This window comes from Oncorhynchus keta, chromosome 26 (genome assembly GCF_023373465.1).
Source record: "Oncorhynchus keta strain PuntledgeMale-10-30-2019 chromosome 26, Oket_V2, whole genome shotgun sequence".
Lineage (NCBI taxonomy): Eukaryota > Metazoa > Chordata > Actinopteri > Salmoniformes > Salmonidae > Oncorhynchus > Oncorhynchus keta.
Window position 1 is genome coordinate 46,859,006 of NC_068446.1, and position 21,963 is coordinate 46,880,968.

General features: G+C 50.9%; 1 protein-coding gene and 1 long non-coding RNA gene across 3 annotated transcripts in view; both read left to right on the top strand.

Moving 5' to 3' along the window:
• megf11 (multiple EGF-like-domains 11) overlaps positions 1 to 21,963 on the top strand; it is a 400,084-nt gene that overhangs the window by 29,409 nt on the left and 348,712 nt on the right. Inside the window, exons 3-4 of the mRNA XM_052481104.1 lie at positions 7,067 to 7,168; positions 20,159 to 20,259. Coding sequence (XP_052337064.1) covers positions 7,067 to 7,168; positions 20,159 to 20,259 — 203 coding nt within the window. The remainder of the gene's footprint in view (positions 1 to 7,066; positions 7,169 to 20,158; positions 20,260 to 21,963) is intronic.
• Positions 14,184 to 18,154, top strand: LOC127912202 (uncharacterized). 2 transcript variants are annotated; one of them, XR_008081526.1, is made up of 3 exons: positions 14,184 to 14,354; positions 17,165 to 17,626; positions 18,054 to 18,154. It is a non-coding gene; the product is annotated as an uncharacterized LOC127912202 (long non-coding RNA). The 2 variants fall into 2 exon arrangements; XR_008081525.1 differs by having other exon boundaries at positions 17,165 to 17,444.

Consider the following 21,963-nt stretch of genomic DNA (forward strand, 5'->3'; position numbering starts at 1 on the left):
TTCTGGGTTAGGGGAGGGTTTGGTCGGCAGGGATGTCCTTGTCTCATTGGTGCGGCTGGCTTCCGGGTTAGGGGAGGGTTTGGTCGGCAGGGATGTCCTTGTCTCATTGGTGCGGCTGGCTTCCGGGTTAGGGGAGGGTTTGGTCGGCAGGGATGCCCTTGTCTCATTGGTGCGACTGGCTTCCGGGATAGGGGAGGGTTTGGTCGGCAGGGATGTCCTTGTCTCATTGGTGCGGCTGGCTTCCGAGTTAGTGGAAGGTTTGGTCGGCAGGGATGTCCTTGTCTCATTGGTGCGGCTGGCTTCCGGGTTAGGGGAGGGTTTGGTCGGCAGGGATGTCCTTGTCTCATTGGTGTGGCTGGCTTCCGGGTTAGGGGAGGGTTTGACCGGCAGGGATGTCCTTGTCTCATTGGTGCGGCTGGCTTCCGGGTTAAGTGGGCATTGTGTCACGAAGCAGTGCGGCTTGGTTGGGTCATGTTTCGGAGGACGCACGGGTCTCGACCTTCGCCTCTCCCGAGTCTGTACGGGAGTTGCAGCGATGAGACAAGACTGTAACTACCAATTGGTAGATGGAACGAAGTTCCATGCAATAATGGATCTAGATATGTTTATCAGAATGATCCTAGCCTGGCCTCATGCTATGTTTATCAGAATGATCCTAGCCTGGCCCCAGGCTATGTTGATCAGAATGATCCTAGCCTGGCCCATGATACATTTGTGCTGTCTTGCCAACTCCTACGACAATTCAATCACTGTAGCAGTTGTCAAGACATCACAAATATTAGGAGACTGTAGGACATCATTGATTCCAGATGAAATATGCAGCAGGATAATTGATCAGCCAACGACACATACAGCACTCTCTTCCTAATCAATTAACAAGCAGCAGCCATATTGTGTCACTTATGAAAAATAAGAGAATAGAGGATAGAGGGAGAGGGGGAGGATAGAGGGAGAGGATAGAGGGAGAGGGGGAGGATAGAGGGAGAGGATAAAGGGAGAGGATAGAGGGGGAGGATAGAGGGAGAGGATAGAGGGAGAGGATAGAGGGAGAGGGTAGAGGGAGAGGGAGAGGATAGAGGGGAGGATAGAGGGGAGGATAGAGGATAGAGGGAGAGGATAGAGGGAGAGGATAGAGGGAGAGGGTAGAGGGAGAGGGAGAGGATAGAGGGAGAGAGTAGAGGGAGAGGGTAGAGGGAGAGGATAGAGGGAGAGGATAGAGGGAGAGGTTAGAGGGAGAGGATAGAGGGAGAGGATAGAGGGAGAGGATAGAGGGAGAGGATAGAGGGAGAGGATAGAGGGAGAGGGGGAGGATAGAGGGAGAGGATAGAGGGAGAGGATAGAGGGAGAGGGTAGAGGGAGAGGATAGAGGGAGAGGATAGAGGGAGAGGTTAGAGGGAGAGGATAGAGGGAGAGGATAGAGGATAGAGGGAGAGGATAGAGGGAGAGGATAGAGGGAGAGGGGGAGGATAGAGGGAGAGGATAGAGGGAGAGGGGGAGGATAGAGGGGGAGGATAGAGGGAGAGGATAGAGGGAGAGGGGGAGGATAGAGGATAGATGGAGAGGATAAAGGGAGAGGATAGAGGGGAGGATAGAGGGAGAGGATAGAGGGAGAGGATAGAGGGGAGGATAGAGGATAGAGGGAGAGGATAGAGGGAGAGGATAGAGGGACAGGATAGAGGATAGAGGGAGAGGGTAAAGGGAGAGGATAGAGGGGGAGGATAGAGGGAGAGGATAGAGGGAGAGGGGGAGGATAGAGGGGGAGGATAGAGGGAGAGGATAGAGGGAGAGGGGGAGGATAGAGGATAGAGGGAGAGGATAAAGGGAGAGGATATAGGGGGAGGATAGAGGGAGAGGATAGAGGGAGAGGATAGAGGGGAGGATAGAGGATAGAGGGAGAGGATAGAGGGAGAGGATAGAGGGAGAGGATAAAGGGAGAGGATAGAGGGGGAGGATAGAGGGAGATGATAGAGGGGAGGATAGAGGATAGAGGGAGAGGATAGAGGGAGAGGATAGAGGGAGAGAGGGAGAGGGTAGAGGGAGAGGATAGAGGGAGAGGATAGAGGATAGAGGGAGAGGATAGAGGGAGAGGATAGAGGGAGAGGTTAGAGGGAGAGGATAGAGGGAGAGGATAGAGGGAGAGGTTAGAGGGAGAGGATAGAGGGAGAGGATAGAGGATAGAGGGAGAGGGTAGAGGGAGAGGATAGAGGGAGAGGATAGAGGATAGAGGGAGAGGATAGAGGGAGAGGATAGAGGGAGAGGATAGAGGGAGAGGTTAGAGGGAGAGGATAGAGGGAGAGGGGAGGATAGAGGGGAGAGGATAGAGGAGAGGGAGAGGATAGAGGGAGAGGATAGAGGGAGAGGGTAGAGGGAGAGGATAGAGGGAGAGGATAGAGGATAGAGGGAGAGGATAGAGGGAGAGGATAGAGGGAGAGGATAGAGGGAGAGGATAGAGGGAGAGGTTAGAGGGAGAGGATAGAGGGAGAGGATAGAGGGAGAGGTTAGAGGGAGAGGATAGAGGGAGAGGATAGAGGATAGAGGGAGAGGGTAGAGGGAGAGGATAGAGGATAGAGGATAGAGGGAGAGGATAGAGGGAGAGGATAGAGGGAGAGGATAGAGGGAGAGGGGGAGGATAGAGGGAGAGGATAGAGGGAGAGGATAGAGGGAGAGGGTAGAGGGAGAGGATAGAGGGAGAGGATAGAGGGAGAGGTTAGAGGGAGAGGATAGAGGGAGAGGATAGAGGGAGGGAGAGGATAGAGGAGAGGATAGGGAGAGGGGGAGGATAGAGGGAGAGGATAGAGGGAGAGGAGAGGATAGAGGGGGAGGATAGAGGGAGAGGATAGAGGGAGAGGTTAGAGGGAGAGGATAGAGGGAGAGGATAGAGGATAGAGGGAGAGGATAGAGGGAGGAGAGGATAGAGGATAGAGGGAGAGGATAGAGAGGGAGAGGGGAGGATAGAGGGGAGGATAGAGGATAGAGGGAGGAGGGAGTGAATAGAGGAGGGAGAGGATAAAGGGGAGGATAGGAGAATAGAGGGAGAGGATAGAGGGAGAGGATAGAGGGGAGGATAGAGGATAGAGGGAGAGGATAGAGGGAGAGGATAGAGGGACAGGATAGAGGATAGAGGGAGAGGATAGAGGATAGAGGGGAGGATAGAGGGGAGGATAGAGGGAGAGGGGAGGATAGAGGGGGAGGATAGAGGGAGAGGATAGAGGGGAGGGGAGGAGAGGATAGAGGGAGAGGATAAAGGGAGAGGATATAGGGGGAGGATAGAGGGAGAGGATAGAGGGAGAGAGATAGAGGGGAGGATAGAGGATAGAGGGAGAGGATAGAGGGAGAGGATAGAGGGAGAGGATAAAGGATAGGAGAGGGGGAGGATAGAGGGAGATGATAGAGGGGAGGATAGAGGATAGAGGGAGAGGATAGAGGGAGAGGATAGAGGGAGAGGGTAGAGGGAGAGGGTAGAGGGAGAGGATAGAGGGAGAGGATAGAGGATAGAGGGAGAGGATAGAGGGAGAGGATAGAGGGAGAGGTTAGAGGGAGAGGATAGAGGGAGAGGATAGAGGGAGAGGTAGAGGGAGAGGATAGAGGGAGAGGAGAGAGAGGATAGAGGGAGAGGGTAGAGGGAGAGGATAGAGGGAGAGGATAGAGGATAGAGGGAGAGGATAGAGGGAGAGGATAGAGGGAGAGGATAGAGGATAGAGGTTAGGAGGAGAGAGGATAGAGGGGAGGGAGGATAGAGGGAGAGGATAGAGGATAGAGGGAGGAGAGGATAGAGGGAGAGGATAGAGGGGAGAGGGATGGAGGGGAGAGGATAGAGGGAGAGGATAGAGGGAGAGGATAGAGGGAGAGGATAGAGGAGAGGATAGAGGGAGAGGATGGAGAGGAGAGGGGGAGGATAGAGGGAGAGATAGAGGGGAGGATAGAGGGAGAGGATAGAGAGGATGGAGATAGAGGGATGAGAGGATAGAGGGAGAGGAATAGAGGGATGGAGGATAGAGGGGGAGGATAGAGGATAGAGGATAGAGGAGAGATAGAGGGAGAGGGATAGAGGGAGAGAGATAGAGGGAGAGGGTAGAGGGGAGAGGGTAGAGGGAGAGGATGGGATAGAGGGAGAGGATAGAGGGAGAGGATAGAGGGGAGGTTAGAGGGAGAGGATAGAGGGAGAGGATAGAGGATAGAGGGAGAGGGTAGAGGGAGAGGGTAGAGGATAGAGGGAGAAGATATAGGGAGAGGGGAGGATAGAGGGAGAGGATAGAGAATAGAGGATGAGGATAGTGAATAGAGGGGGAGGATAGAGGGGAGGATGGAGAATAGAGGGAGAGGGTGGAGAATAGAGGGGAGGATGGAAATAGAGGGGAGGATGGAGAATAGAGGGGGAGGATGGAGAATAGAGGGGGAGGATGGAGTACAGAGGGGGAGGATGGAGGATAGAGGGGGAGGATGGAGAATAGAGGGGGAGGATGGAGAGTAGAGGGGGAGGGTGGAGATAGAGGGGAGGATGGAGAATAGAGGGGGAGGATAGAGAATAGAGGGGGAGGATGGAGAATAGAGGGGGAGGATGGAGGATAGAGAGGGAGGATGGAGGGAGAGGATAGAGGGAGAGGATAGAGGATAGAGGGGGAGGATAGAGGGAGAGGATAGAGGGAGAGGGGGAGGATGGAGGATAGAGGGAGAGGATAGAGGGGGAGGATAGAGGGAGAGGATAGAGGAGAGGATAGAGGGGGAGGATAGAGGGAGAGGAGGAGGGAAGAGGATAGAGGAGGTTAGAGGGAGAGGTTAGAGGGAGAGGATAGAGGAAAGAGGGAGAGGGTAGAGGGAGAGGATAGAGGGGAGGATAGAGGATAGAGGGAGAGGATAGAGGGAGAGGATAGAGGATAGAGGGAGAGGATAGAGGGAGAGGATAGAGGGAGAGATTAGAGGGAGAGGATAGAGGGAGAGGATAGAGGATAGAGGGAGATGGTAGAGGGAGAGGGGAGGATAGAGGGAGAGGATAGAGGGAGAGGATAGAGGGAGAGGGTAGAGGGAGAGGATAGAGGGAGAGGGGGAGGATAGAGGGAGAGGGGGAGGATAGAGGATAGAGGGAGAGGATGGAGAATAGAGGATGAGGATAGTGAATAGAGGGGGAGGATAGAGGGGGAGGATGGAGAATAGAGGGAGAGGATGGAGAATAGAGGGGGAGGATGGAAATAGAGGGGAGGATGGAGGATAGAGGGGGAGGATGGAGAATAGAGGGGGAGGATGGAGAATAGAGGGGGAGGATGGAGGATAGAGGGGGAGGATGGAGAGTAGAGGGGGAGGATGGAGAGTAGAGGGGGAGGATGGAGGATAGAGGGGGAGGATGGAGAATAGAGGGGGAGGATGGAGAATAGAGGGGGAGGATGGAGAATAGAGGGGGATGATGGAGAATAGAGGGGGAGGATGGAGAATAGAGGGGGAGGATGGAGAATAGAGGGGGAAGATAGAGAATAGAGGGGGAGGATGGAGGATAGAGGGGGAGGATGGAGGATAGAGTGGGAGGATGGAGGATAGAGGGGGAGGATGGAGGACAGAGGGGGAGGATAGAGAATAGAGGGGGAGGATGGAGGATAGAGGGGGAGGATGGAGGATAGAGGGGAGGATGGAGGATAGAGGGGGAGGATGGAGGATAGAGGGGGAGGATAGACTGGGGGAGGATGGAGAATAGAGGGGGGAGGATAGAGAATAGAGGGGAGGATGGAGGACAGAGGGGGAGGATGGAGGATAGAGGGGGAGGATGGAGGACAGAGGGGGAGGATGGAGGATAGAGGGGGAGGATGGAGGATAGAGGGGGAGGATGGAGGATAGAGGGGGAGGATGGAGGATAGAGGGGAGGATAGAGGATAGAGGGGGAGGATGGAGGACAGAGGGGGAGGATGGAGGATAGAGGGGGAGGATGGAGGATAGAGGGGGAGGATGGAGGATAGAGGGGGAGGATGGAGGATAGAGGGGGAGGATAGAGGGGGAGGATGGAGAATAGAGGGGGAGGATAGAGGATAGAGGGGGAGGATAGAGGGGGAGGATGGAGGACAGAGGGGGAGGATGGAGGATAGAGGGGGAGGATGGACCCAGAGGGGGGGAGGATAGAGGGGGAGGATGGAGAATAGAGGGGGAGGATAGAGGGGGAGGATGGAGAGTAGAGGGGGAGGATAGAGGGGGAGGATGGAGGATAGAGGGGAGGATAGAGAATAGAGGGGGAGGATGGAGGACAGAGGGGGAGGATGGAGGATAGAGGGGGAGGATGGAGAATAGGGGGAGGATGGAGGACAGAGGGGGAGGATAGAGAATAGAGGGGGAGGATGGAGGATAGAGGGGAGGATGGAGGACAGAGGGGGAGGATGGAGGACAGAGGGGGAGGATGGAGGATAGAGGGGAGGATGGAGAATAGAGGGGGAGGATGGAGGACAGAGGGGACCCAGAGAATAGACTGGTTCCCAGGGACTGTGGAGAATGAGGGGGAGGATGGAGGACAGAGGGGGAGGATGGAGGATGGGGGAGGATAGAGGGGAGGATGGAGGACAGAGGGGGAGGTTAGAGAATAGAGGGGGAGGATGGAGGACATTACTGGGAGGATGGAGGATAGATGGGGACATTATGGAGAATGAGGGGGAGGATGGAGGATAGAGGGGGAGACCCATGATGGAGGACAGAGGGGGAGGATGGAGGCCAGAGGGGGAGGATAGAGGGGGAGGATGGAGGACAGAGGGGAGGATAGAGAATAGAGGGGGAGGATGGAGGATAGAGGGGGAGGATGGAGGACAGAGGGGGAGGATGGAGGACAGAGGGGAGGATGGAGGATAGACCCAGAGGATGGAGAATAGAGGGGGAGGATGGAGGACAGAGGGGAGGATAGAGAATAGAGGGGGAGGATGGAGGATAGAGGGGGAGGATGGAGGACAGAGGGGAGGCTGGAGGATAGAGGGGGAGGATAGAGGATAGAGGGGGAGGATGGAGGATAGAGGGGGAGGATGGAGGACAGAGGGGGAGTATAACTGTAAATACAGTCCATTTCTAAATCGTATTGTGATTGGTGTTCCTTGTGTTCCTGTAGTTATGCTGTGACGGTCCAGGAGTCCTACGCCCACCCCTTTGACCAGGTGTACTACACCAGGTGTACTGACATCCTCAACTGGTTCAAATGTACCAGACACAGGTGGGTACACACTGTCCCCATTGGCCCAGACACATTACTGTCCCCATTGACCCAGACACATTACTGTCCCCATTGACCCAGACACATTACTGTCCCCAATGACCCAGACACATTACTGTCCCCATTGACCCAGACACATTACTGTCCCCATTGACCCAGACACATTACTGTCCCCATTGACCCAGACACATTACTGTCCCCATTGACCCAGACACATTACTGTCCCCATTGACCCAGAAATGTTACTGTCCCCATTGACCCAGACACATTACTGTCCCCATTGACCCAGACATGTTACTGTCCCCATTGACCCAGACATGTTACTGTCCCCATTGACCCAGACACATTACTGTCCCCATTGACCCAGACACATTACTGTCCCCATTGACCCAGACACATTACTGTCCCCATTGACCCAGACACATTACTGTCCCCATTGGCCCAGACACATTACTGTCCTCATTGACCCAGACACATTACTGTCCCCATTGACCCAGACACATTACTGTCCTCATTGACCCAGACACATTACTGTCCCCATTGACCCAGACATGTTACTGTCCCCATTGACCCAGACATGTTACTGTCCCCATTGACCCAGACACATTACTGTCCCCATTGACCCAGACATGTTACTGTCCTCATTGACCCAGACACATTACTGTCCCCATTGACCCAGACATGTTACTGTCCTCATTGACCCAGACAAATTACTGTCCCCATTGACCCAGACATGTTACTGTCCCCATTGACCCAGACACATTACTGTCCCCATTGACCCAGACACATTACTGTCCCCATTGACCCAGACACATTACTGTCCCCATTGACCCAGACACATTACTGTCCTCATTGACCCAGACATGTTACTGTCCTCATTGACCCAGACACATTACTGTCCCCATTGACCTAGACATGTTACTGTCCCCATTGACCCAGGCACATTACTGTCCCCATTGACCTAGACATGTTACTGTCCCCATTGACCCAGACACATTACTGTCCCCATTGACCCAGACACATTACTGTCCTCATTGACCCAGACACATTACTGTCCTCATTGACCCAGACATGTTACTGTCCCCATTGACCCAGGCACATTACTGTCCCCATTGACCTAGACATGTTACTGTCCCCATTGACCCAGACACATTACTGTCCCCATTGACCCAGACACATTACTGTCCCCATTGACCCAGAAACATTACTGTCCCCATTGACCCAGCCACATTAATGTCCCCATTGACCCAGACATGTTACTGTCCCCATTGGCCCAGACACATTACTGTCCCCATTGACCCAGACACATTGCTGTCCCCATTGACCCAGACATGTTACTGTCCCCATTGACCCAGACACATTACTGTCCCCATTGACCCAGACATGTTACTGTCCCCATTGACCCAGACACATTACTGTCCCCATTGACCCAGACACGTTACTGTCCCCATTGGCCCAGACACATTACTGTCCCCATTGACCCAGACACATTACTGTCCCCATTGACCCAGACACATTACTGTCCCCATTGGCCCAGACACATTACTGTCCTCATTGACCCAGACATGTTACTGTCCTCATTGACCCAGACATGTTACTGTCCCCATTGACCCAGGCACATTACTGTCCCCATTGACCCAGACATGTTACTGTCCCCATTGGCCCAGACACATTACTGTCCCCACATTGACCCAGAGACATTACTGTCCCCATTGACCCAGACATGTTACTGTCCTCATTGACCCAGACACATTACTGTCCCCAGACATTGACCCAGAGACATTACTGTCCCCATTGACCCAGACATATTACTGTCCTCATTGACCCAGACATGTTACTATCCTCATTGACCCAGACATGTTACTGTCCTCATTGACCCAGACACATTACTGTCCCCATTGACCCAGACACATTACTGTCCCCATTGACCCAGACACATTACTGTCCCCATTGACCCAGACACATTACTGTCCCCATTGACCCAGACACATTACTGTCCCCATTGACCCAGACACATTACTGTCCCCATTGACCCAGACACATTACTGTCCCCATTGACCCAGACACATTACTGTCCCCATTGACTGTCCCCAGACACATTACTGTCCCCATTGACCCAGACATGTTACTGTCCCCATTGACCCAGACACATTACTGTCCCCATTGACCCAGACACATTACTGTCCCCATTGACCCAGACACATTACTGTCCCCATTGACCCAGACACATTACTGTCCCCATTGACCCAGACACATTACTGTCCCCATTGACCCAGACACATTACTGTCCCCATTGACCCAGACACATTACTGTCCCCATTGACCCAGACACATTACTGTCCCCATTGACCCAGACACATTACTGTCCCCATTGACCCAGACACATTACTGTCCCCATTGACCCAGACACATTACTGTCCCCATTGACCCAGACACATTACTGTCCCCATTGACCCAGACACATTACTGTCCCCATTGACCCAGACACATTACTGTCCCCATTGACCCAGACACATTACTGTCCACATTGACCCAGACACATTACTGTCCCCATTGACCCAGACATGTTACTGTCCCCATTGACCCAGACACATTACTGTCCCCATTGACCCAGACACATTACTGTCCACATTGACCCAGACACATTACTGTCCCCATTGACCCAGACATGTTACTGTCCCCATTGACCCAGACACATTACTGTCCCCATTGACCCAGACACATTAATGTCCTCATTGACCCAGACATGTTACTGTCCTCATTGACCCAGACATGTTACTGTCCTCATTGACCCAGACACATTACTGTCCCCATTGACCCAGACATGTTACTGTCCCCATTGACCCAGACACATTACTGTCCTCATTGACCCAGACACATTACTGTCCCCATTGGCCCAGACACATTACTGTCCCCATTGACCCAGACACATTACTGTCCCCATTGACCCAGACACATTACTGTCCCCATTGACCCCGAAATGTTACTGTCCCCATTGACCCAGACACATTACTGTCCCCATTGACCCAGACATGTTACTGTCCCCATTGACCCAGACATGTTACTGTCCCCATTGACCCAGACACATTACTGTCCCCATTGACCCAGACACATTACTGTCCCCATTGACCCAGACACATTACTGGCCCCATTGACCCAGACACATTACTGTCCCCATTGGCCCAGACACATTACTGTCCTCATTGACCCAGACACATTACTGTCCCCATTGACCCAGACACATTACTGTCCCCATTGACCCAGACACATTACTGTCCCCATTGACCCAGACATGTTACTGTCCCCATTGACCCAGACATGTTACTGTCCCCATTGACCCAGACACATTACTGTCCCCATTGACCCAGACATGTTACTGTCCTCATTGACCCAGACACATTACTGTCCCCATTGACCCATACATGTTACTGTCCTCATTGACCCAGACAAATTACTGTCCCCATTGACCCAGACATGTTACTGTCCCCATTGACCCAGACACATTACTGTCCCCATTGACCCAGACACATTACTGTCCCCATTGACCCAGACATATTACTGTCCCCATTGACCCAGACACATTACTGTCCTCATTGACCCAGACATGTTACTGTCCTCATTGACCCAGACACATTACTGTCCCCATTGACCTAGACATGTTACTGTCCCCATTGACCCAGGCACATTACTGTCCCCATTGACCTAGACATGTTACTGTCCCCATTGACCCAGACACATTACTGTCCCCATTGACCCAGACACATTACTGTCCTCATTGACCCAGACACATTACTGTCCCCATTGACCCAGACACATTACTGTCCTCATTGACCCAGACATGTTACTGTCCCCATTGACCCAGGCACATTACTGTCCCCATTGACCTAGACATGTTACTGTCCCCATTGACCCAGACACATTACTGTCCTCATTGACCCAGACATGTTACTGTCCTCATTGACCCAGACACATTACTGTCCCCATTGACCTAGACATGTTACTGTCCCCATTGACCCAGGCACATTACTGTCCCCATTGACCTAGACATGTTACTGTCCCCATTGACCCAGACACATTACTGTCCCCATTGACCCAGAAACATTACTGTCCCCACATTGACCCAGCCACATTAATGTCCCCATTGACCCAGACATGTTACTGTCCCCATTGACCCAGACACATTACTGTCCCCATTGACCCAGACATGTTACTGTCCCCATTGACCCAGACACATTACTGTCCCCATTGACCCAGACACGTTACTGTCCCCATTGGCCCAGACACATTACTGTCCCCATTGACCCAGACACATTACTGTCCCCATTGACCCAGACACATTACTGTCCCCATTGGCCCAGACACATTACTGTCCTCATTGACCCAGACATGTTACTGTCCTCATTGACCCAGACATGTTACTGTCCCCATTGACCCAGGCACATTACTGTCCCCATTGACCCAGACATGTTACTGTCCCCATTGGCCCAGACACATTACTGTCCCCACATTGACCCAGAGACATTACTGTCCCATTGACCCAGACATGTTACTGTCCTCATTGACCCAGACACATTACTGTCCCCACATTGACCCAGAGACATTACTGTCCCCATTGACCCAGACATATTACTGTCCTCATTGACCCAGACATGTTACTATCCTCATTGACCCAGACATGTTACTGTCCTCATTGACCCAGACACATTACTGTCCCCATTGACCCAGACACATTACTGTCCCCATTGACCCAGACACATTACTGTCCCCATTGACCCAGACACATTACTGTCCCCATTGACCCAGACACATTACTGTCCCCATTGACCCAGACACATTACTGTCCCCATTGACCCAGACACATTACTGTCCCCATTGACCCAGACACATTACTGTCCTCATTGACCCAGACATGTTACTGTCCCCATTGACCCAGACATATTACTGTCCCCATTGACCCAGACACATTACTGTCCCCATTGACCCAGACACATTACTGTCCCCATTGACCCAGACACATTACTGTCCCCATTGACCCAGACACATTACTGTCCCCATTGACCCAGACACATTACTGTCCCCATTGACCCAGACACATTACTGTCCCCATTGACCCAGACACATTACTGTCCCCATTGACCCAGACACATTACTGTCCCCATTGACCCAGACACATTACTGTCCCCATTGACCCAGACACATTACTGTCCCCATTGACCCAGACACATTACTGTCCCCATTGACCCAGACACATTACTGTCCCCATTGACCCAGACACGTTACTGTCCCCATTGACCCAGACACATTACTGTCCCCATTGACCCAGACACATTACTGTCCCCATTGACCCAGACACATTACTGTCCCCATTGACCCAGACACATTACTGTCCCCATTGACCCAGACACATTACTGTCCCCATTGACCCAGACACATTACTGTCCCCATTGACCCAGACACATTACTGTCCCCATTGACCCAGACACATTACTGTCCCCATTGACCCAGACACATTACTGTCCCCATTGACCCAGACACATTACTGTCCTCATTGACCCAGACACATTACTGTCCCCATTGACCCAGACACATTACTGTCCCCATTGACCCAGACACATTACTGTCCCCATTGACCCAGACACATTACTGTCCCCATTGACCCAGACACATTACTGTCCCCATTGACCCAGACACATTACTGTCCCCATTGACCCAGACACATTACTGTCCCCATTGACCCAGACACATTACTGTCCCCATTGACCCAGACACATTACTGTCCCCATTGACCCAGACACAGGTGAGTGCACAACAGTTACATGCACAACATATTGCTATCCTCAAACTCTTTTTGAAAATAAAATATAAAGCTATTTTTTAAGTGCCTGTGAAGTAGGGATGTGCGATTTACCCCTAGTTTCCTGAAATGGGCCACATATGGTCATACATTTGGCAGGAGGTTAGGAAGTGCAGCTCAGTTTCCAACTCATTTTGTCGGCAGTGAGCACATAGCCTGTCTTCGCTTGAGAGCCAGGTCTGCCTACGGCGGCCTTTCTCAATAGCAAGGCTATGCTCACTGAGTCTGTACATAGTCAAAGCTTTCCTTAAGTTTGGGTCAGTCACAGTGGTCAGGTATTCTGCCACTGTGTACTCTCTGTTTAGGGTCAGTCACAGTGGTCAGGTATTCTGCCACTCTCTGTTTAGGGCCAGTCACAGTGGTCAGGTATTCTGCCACTATGTACTCTCTGTTTAGGGTCAGTCACAGTGGTCAGGTATTCTGCCACTCTCTGTTTAGGGCCAGTCACAGCGGTCAGGTATTCTGCCACTATGTACTCTCTGTTTAGGGTCAGTCACAGTGGTCAGGTATTCTGCCACTCTCTGTTTAGGGCCAGTCACAGTGGTCAGGTATTCTGCCACTATGTACTCTCTGTTTAGGGTCAGTCACAGTGGTCAGGTATTCTGCCACTATGTACTCTCTGTTTAGGGTCAGTCACAGTGGCCAGGTATTCTGCCACTGTGTACTCTCTGTTTAGGGTCAGTCACAGTGGTCAGGTATTCTGCCGCTGTGTACTCTCTGTTTAGGGTCAGTCACAGTGGTCAGGTATTCTGCCACTGTGTACTCTCTGTTTAGGGTCAGTCACAGTGGTCAGGTATTCTGCCACTGTGTACTCTCTGTTTAGGGCCAGTCACAGTGGTCAGGTATTCTGCCGCTGTGTACTCTCTGTTTAGGGTCAGTCACAGTGGTCAGGTATTCTGCCACTATGTACTCTCTGTTTAGGGTCAGTCACAGTGGTCAGGTATTCTGCCACTATGTACTCTCTGTTTAGGGTCAGTCACAGTGGTCAGGTATTCTGCCACTGTGTACTCTCTGTTTAGGGCCAGTCACAGTGGTCAGGTATTCTGCCACTGTGTACTCTCTGTTTAGGGTCAGTCACAGTGGTCAGGTATTCTGCCGCTGTGTACTCTCTGTTTAGGGTCAGTCACAGTGGTCAGGTATTCTGCCACTATGTACTCTCTGTTTAGGGTCAGTCACAGTGGTCAGGTATTCTGCCACTATGTACTCTCTGTTTAGGGTCAGTCACAGTGGTCAGGTATTCTGCCACTGTGTACTCTCTGTTTAGGGCCAGTCACAGTGGTCAGGTATTCTGCCACTGTGTACTCTCTGTTTAGGGCCAGTCACAGTGGTCAGGTATTCTGCCGCTGTGTACTCTCTGTTTAGGGTCAGTCACAGTGGTCAGGTATTCTGCCACTATGTACTCTCTGTTTAGGGTCAGTCACAGTGGTCAGGTATTCTGCCACTATGTACTCTCTGTTTAGGGTCAGTCACAGTGGTCAGGTATTCTGCCACTGTGTACTCTCTGTTTAGGGCCAGTCACAGTGGTCAGGTATTCTGCCACTGTGTACTCTCTGTTTAGGGTCAGTCACAGTGGTCAGGTATTCTGCCGCTGTGTACTCTCTGTTTAGGGTCAGTCACAGTGGTCAGGTATTCTGCCACTATGTACTCTCTGTTTAGTGTCAGTCACAGTGGTCAGGTATTCTGCCACTATGTACTCTCTGTTTAGGGTCAGTCACAGTGGTCAGGTATTCTGCCACTGTGTACTCTCTGTTTAGGGCCAGTCACAGTGGTCAGGTATTCTGCCACTCTCTGTTTAGGGTCAGTCACAGTGGTCAGGTATTCTGCCACTGTGTACTCTCTGTTTAGGGTCAGTCACAGTGGTCAGGTATTCTGCCACTCTCTGTTTAGGGTCAGTCACAGTGGTCAGGTATTCTGCCACTGTGTACTCTCTGTTTTGGGTCAGTCCGAGTGGTCAGGTATTCTGCCACTCTCTGTTTAGGGTCAGTCACAGTGGTCAGGTATTCTGCCACTGTGTCCTCTCTGTTTAGGGCCAGTCACAGTGGTCAGGTATTCTGCCACTGTGTCCTCTCTGTTTAGGGCCAGTCACAGTGGTCAGGTATTCTGCCACTGTGTCCTCTCTGTTTAGGGCCAGTCACAGTGGTCAGGTATTCTGCCACTGTGTCCTCTCTGTTTAGGGTCAGTCACAGTGGTCAGGTATTCTGCCTCTATGTACTCTATGTTTAGGGTCAGTCACAGTGGTCAGGTATTCTGCCACTCTCTGTTTAGGGTCAGTCACAGTGGTCAGGTATTCTGCCACTCTCTGTTTAGGGTCAGTCACAGTGGTCAGGTATTCTGCCACTGTGTCCTCTCTGTTTAGGGCCAGTCACAGTGGTCAGGTATTCTGCCACTGTGTCCTCTCTGTTTAGGGTCAGTCACAGTGGTCAGGTATTCTGCCACTCTCTGTTTAGGGTCAGTCACAGTGGTCAGGTATTCTGCCACTCTCTGTTTAGGGTCAGTCACAGTGGTCTGCCAGGTATTCTGCCACTGTGTACTGCCACTCTCTGTTTAGGGCCAGTCACAGTGGTCAGGTATTCTGCCACTATGTACTCTCTGTTTAGGGTCAGTCACAGTGGTCAGGTATTCTGCCACTCTCTGTTTAGGGTCAGTCACAGTGGTCAGGTATTCTGCCACTATGTACTCTATGTTTAGGGTCAGTCACAGTGGTCAGGTATTCTGCCACTCTCTGTTTAGGGTCAGTCACAGTGGTCAGGTATTCTGCCACTGTGTCCTCTCTGTTTAGGGTCAGTCACAGTGGTCAGGTATTCTGCCACTATGTCTTCTCTGTTTAGGGTCAGTCACAGTGGTCAGGTATTCTGCCACTGTGTACTCTCTGTTTAGGGTCAGTCACAGTGGTCAGGTATTCTGCCACTGTGTACTCTCTGTTTAGGGTCAGTCACAGTGGTCAGGTATTCTGCCACTGTGTACTCTCTGTTTAGGGTCAGTCACAGTGGTCAGGTATTCTGCCACTCTCTGTTTAGGGTCAGTCACAGTGGTCAGGTATTCTGCCACTGTGTACTCTCTGTTTAGGGTCAGTCACAGTGGTCAGGTATTCTGCCACTGTGTACTCTCTGTTTAGGGTCAGTCACAGTGGTCAGGTATTCTGCCTCTATGTACTCTATGTTTAGGGTCAGTCACAGTGGTCAGGTATTCTGCCACTCTCTGTTTAGGGTCAGTCACAGTGGTCAGGTATTCTGCCACTCTCTGTTTAGGGTCAGTCAAAGTGGTCAGGTATTCTGCCACTGTGTCCTCTCTGTTTAGGGCCAGTCACAGTGGTCAGGTATTCTGCCACTGTGTCCTCTCTGTTTAGGGTCAGTCACAGTGGTCAGGTATTCTGCCACTGTGTTCTCTCTGTTTAGGGTCAGTCAAAGTGGTCAGGTATTCTGCCACTGTGTCCTCTCTGTTTAGGGTCAGTCACAGTGGTCAGGTATTCTGCCACTGTGTACTCTCTGTTTAGGGCCAGTCACAGTGGTCAGGTATTCTGCCACTGTGTCCTCTCTGTTTAGGGCCAGTCACAGTGGTCAGGTATTCTGCCACTATGTACTCTATGTTTAGGGTCAGTCACAGTGGTCAGGTATTCTGCCACTGTGTCCTCTCTGTTTAGGGTCAGTCACAGCGGTCAGGTATTCTGCCACTGTGTCCTCTCTGTTTAGGGTCAGTCACAGTGGTCAGGTATTCTGCCACTGTGTCCTCTCTGTTTAGGGTCAGTCACAGCGGTCAGGTATTCTGCCACTGTGTACTCTCTGTTTAGGGTCAGTCACAGTGGTCAGGTATTCTGCCACTGTGTACTCTCTGTTTAGGGTCAGTCACAGTGGTCAGGTATTCTGCCACTGTGTCCTCTCTGTTTAGGGTCAGTCACAGTGGTCAGGTATTCTGCCACTGTGTTCTCTCTGTTTAGGGCCAGTTACAGTGGTCAGGTATTCTGCCACTGTGTCCTCTCTGTTTAGGGTCAGTCACAGTGGTCAGGTATTCTGCCACTCTCTGTTTAGGGTCAGTCACAGTGGTCAGGTATTCTGCCACTGTGTCCTCTCTGTTTAGGGTCAGTCACAGTGTTCAGGTATTCTGCCACTGTGTCCTCTCTGTTTAGGGCCAGTCACAGTGGTCAGGTATTCTGCCACTGTGTCCTCTCTGTTTAGGGTCAGTCACAGTGGTCAGGTATTCTGCCACTGTGTTCTCTCTGTTTAGGGCCAGTTACAGTGGTCAGGTATTCTGCCACTGTGTCCTCTCTGTTTAGGGTCAGTCACAGTGGTCAGGTATTCTGCCACTCTCTGTTTAGGGTCAGTCACAGTGGTCAGGTATTCTGCCACTCTCTGTTTAGGGTCAGTCACAGTGGTCAGGTATTCTGCCACTGTGTACTCTCTGTTTAGGGCCAGTCACAGTGGTCAGGTATTCTGCCACTGTGTCCTCTCTGTTTAGGGTCAGTCACAGTGGTCAGGTATTCTGCCACTCTCTGTTTAGGGTCAGTCACAGTGGTCAGGTATTCTGCCACTCTCTGTTTAGGGTCAGTCACAGTGGTCAGGTATTCTGCCACTGTGTACTCTCTGTTTAGGGCCAGTCACAGTGGTCAGGTATTCTGCCACTATGTACTCTCTGTTTAGGGTCAGTCACAGTGGTCAGGTATTCTGCCACTCTCTGTTTAGGGTCAGTCACAGTGGTCAGGTATTCTGCCACTATGTACTCTATGTTTAGGGTCAGTCACAGTGGTCAGGTATTCTGCCACTCTCTGTTTAGGGTCAGTCACAGTGGTCAGGTATTCTGCCACTGTGTCCTCTCTGTTTAGGGTCAGTCACAGTGGTCAGGTATTCTGCCACTATGTACTCTCTGTTTAGGGTCAGTCACAGTGGTCAGGTATTCTGCCACTGTGTACTCTCTGTTTAGGGTCAGTCACAGTGGTCAGGTATTCTGCCACTGTGTACTCTCTGTTTAGGGTCAGTCACAGTGGTCAGGTATTCTGCCACTGTGTACTCTCTGTTTAGGGTCAGTCACAGTGGTCAGGTATTCTGCCACTCTCTGTTTAGGGTCAGTCACAGTGGTCAGGTATTCTGCCACTGTGTACTCTCTGTTTAGGGTCAGTCACAGTGGTCAGGTATTCTGCCACTGTGTACTCTCTGTTTAGGGTCAGTCACAGTGGTCAGGTATTCTGCCACTATGTACTCTCTGTTTAGGGTCAGTCACGGTGGTCAGGTATTCTGCCACTCTCTGTTTAGGGTCAGTCACAGTGGTCAGGTATTCTGCCACTGTGTACTCTCTGTTTAGGGTCAGTCACAGTGGTCAGGTATTCCACCACTCTGTACTCTCTGTTTAGGGCCAAATAGCATTCTAGTTTGCTCAGTTTTTTTGTTAATTCTTTCCAATGTGTCAAGTAATTATCTTTTTGTTTTCTCATGATCTGGTTGGGTCTAATTGTGCTGTTGTCCTGGGGCTCTGTGGGGTGTGTTTGTGTTTGTGAACAGAGCCCCAGGACCAGCTTGCTTAGGGGGCTCTCCTCCAGATTCATCTCTCTGTAGGTGATGGCTTTGTTATGGAAGGTTTGTGAATCGCTTCCTTTTAGGTGGTTATATAATTTAACGGCTCTTTTCTGGATTTTGATAATTAGTGGGTATCGGCCTAATTCTGCTCTGCATGCATTATTTGGTGTTCTACGTTGTACACGGAGGATATTTAGCAGAATTCTCTATGCAGAGTCTCAATTTGGTGTTTGTCCCATTTTGTGAAGTCTTGGTTGGTGAGCGGACCCCAGACCTCACAACCATAAAGGGCAATGGGTTCTATAACTGATTCAAGTATTTTTAGCCAGATCCTAATTGGTATGTTGAATTTTATGTTCCTTTTGATGGCATAGAAGGCCCTTCTTGCCTTGTCTCTCAGATCGTTCACAGCTTTGTGGAAGTTACCTGTGGCGCTGATGTTTAGGCCGAGGTATGTATAGGTTTTTGTGTGCTCTAGGACAACGGTGTCTAGATGGAATTTGTATTTGTGATCCTGGCGACTGGACCTTTTTTGGAACACCATTAATTTGGTCTTACTGAGATTTACTCTCAGTGCCCAGGTCTGTCAGGGCCCAGGTCTGTCAGTGCCCAGGTCTGTCAGTGCCCAGGTCTGTCAGTGCCCAGGTCTGTCAGTGCCCAGGTCTGTCAGTGCCCAGGTCTGTCAGGGCCCAGATCTGTCAGGGCCCAGGTCTGTCAGTGCCCAGGTCTGTCAGGGCCCAGGTCTGTCAGTGCCCAGGTCTGTCAGTGCCCAGGTCTGTCAGGGCCCAGGTCTGTCAGTGCCCAGGTCTGTCAGGGCCCAGGTCTGTCAGTGCCCAGGTCTGTCAGGGCCCAGGTCTGTCAGGGCCCAGGTCTGTCAGTGCCCAGGTCTGGCAGAATCTGTGCAGAAGATCTAGGTGCTGCTCTCGGCAGTACTTGGTTGGGGACAGAAGTTCCAGAGCATCGACAAACAGTAAACATTTGACTTCAGCTGCACCTCACTGTCATGTGGAAACAAATGTGTGTTCGCCAAATTTTAACTGCACACTTGTTGTTTGTGTATATGGATTTTACAATGTTAGATGTTTTTCTCTTTTTCTCTCTCTTATACATCTCTCTCTCTGTCTCTCTCTCTCTGTCTCTCTCTCTCTCTGTCTCTCTCTCTCTCTCACAGTCTCTCTCTCTCTCTCTCTCTCTCTCTCTCTCTCTCTCTCTCTCTCTCTCTCTCTCTCTCTCTCCACAGTCTCTCTCTCTCTCTCTCTCTCTCTCTCTCTCTCTCTCTCTCTCTCTCTCTCTCTCTCTCTCTCACACAGTCTCTCTCTCTCTCTCTCTCACACAGTATCTCTCTCTCTCTCTCTCTCTCTCTCTCACAGTCTCTATCTCTCTCTCTCTCTCTCTCTGTTCCTTTTACATCTCTTTCGCTCCATCTTATGTCCCATAATGCCTGTCTTCTTCCCTCTGTGTCTCATTCTGTTTTGAAGAAAGCAGGGTCACTCTCTTTAACCTGATGTCCCATAATGCCTGTCTTCTTCCCTCTGTGTCTCATTCTGTTTTGAAGAAAGCAGGGTCACTCTCTTTAACCTGATGTCCCATAATGCCTGTCTTCTTCCCCCTGTGTCTATTTCTCTCCCACAGGATCAGCTATAAGACGGCTTACCGGCGGGGCGTCCGGACCATGTACCGGCGCCGCTCACAGTGTTGCCCGGGTTACTTTGAGAGGGGAGACATGTGTGTCCGTAAGTGTATTTTCCTGTTTCATTAACACATGTCCCAGAATGCACTTGGATGTACTGTCCCAGAATGCACTAGGATGTACTGTCCCATGATGCCGGCACTAGGATGTCTCAGCACTAGGATGTCTCAGCACTAGACTGTCTCAGCACTAGAATGTCTCAGCACTAGGATGTCGAGGCACTAGGATGTCGAGGCACTAGAATGTCGAGGCACTAGGATGTCGAGGCACTAGGATGTCGAGGCACTAGGATGTCGAGGCACTAGGATGTCGAGGCACTAGAATGTCGAGGCACTAGAATGTCTCAGCACTAGGATGTCGAGGCACTAGGATGTCGAGGCACTAGAATGTCGAGGCACTAGGATGTCGAGGCACTAGGATGTCGAGGCACTAGGATGTCGAGGCACTAGGATGTCGAGGCACTAGAATGTCGAGGCACTAGGATGTCGAGGCACTAGGATGTCGAGGCACTCGGATGTCGAGGCACTAGAATGTCGAGGCACTAGAATGTCGAGGCACTAGGATGTCGAGGCACTCGGATGTCGAGGCACTAGGATGTCGAGGCACTAGGATCTCGAGGCACTCGGATGTCGAGGCACTAGTTTGTCGAGGCACTCGGATGTCGAGGCACTAGGATGTCGAGGCACTAGGATGTCGAGGCACTCGGATGTCGAGGCACTAGGATATCGAGGCACTAGGATGTCGAGGCACTAGGATATCTCAGCACTATTATTTCGAGGAACGAGGATGTCGAGGCACTAGGATGTCTCAATGCAATTAAAGGTAAGAGGAAACCAACAGTAGCTACTGTCACAATAATGATGTTTTGTTTACATTACCTGACATAACACCAAAACAATCTGTTTAGAATGTCTCCATCCTTGTGATATTATAACGTAGACGCTGAGAGTCGGGAAGCAAGTGGTGAGTTTAATAATAAACAAAACATGGAACAAGAATTCATATTAATTTAATACTGCCTGGGGAATGAACCGAGTTCCAGATCATGAGGAGCGGGTACACGTGATGATTGATGCCAGGTGACGTAATGATTGATGCCAGGTGAACGTGATGATTGATGCCAGGTGACGTAATGATTGATGCCAGGTGAACGTGATGATTGATGCCAGGTGAACGTGATGATTGATGCCAGGTGAACATAATGATTGATGCCAGGTGAACATAATGATTGATGCCAGGTGAACATAATGATTGATGCCAGGTGAACATAATGATTGATGCCAGGTGAACATAATGATTGATGCCAGGTGAACATAATGATTAATGCCAGGTGAACATAATGATTAATGCCAGGTGAACTAATGACTGATGCCAGGTGAACGTAATGATTGATGCCAGGTGAACATAATGATTGATGCCAGGTGAACATAATGATTGATGCCAGGTGAACATAATGATTGATGCCAGGTGAACGTAATGATTGATGCCAGGTGAACATAATGATTAATGCCAGGTGAACATAATGATTAATGCCAGGTGAACTAATGACTGATGCCAGGTGAACGTAATGATTGATGCCAGGTGAACATAATGATTGATGCCAGGTGAACATAATGATTGATGCCAGGTGAACATAATGATTGATGCCAGGTGAACATAATGATTGATGCCAGGTGAACGTAATGATTGATGCCAGGTGAATGTAATGATTGATGCCAGGTGAACATAATGATTGATGCCAGGTGAA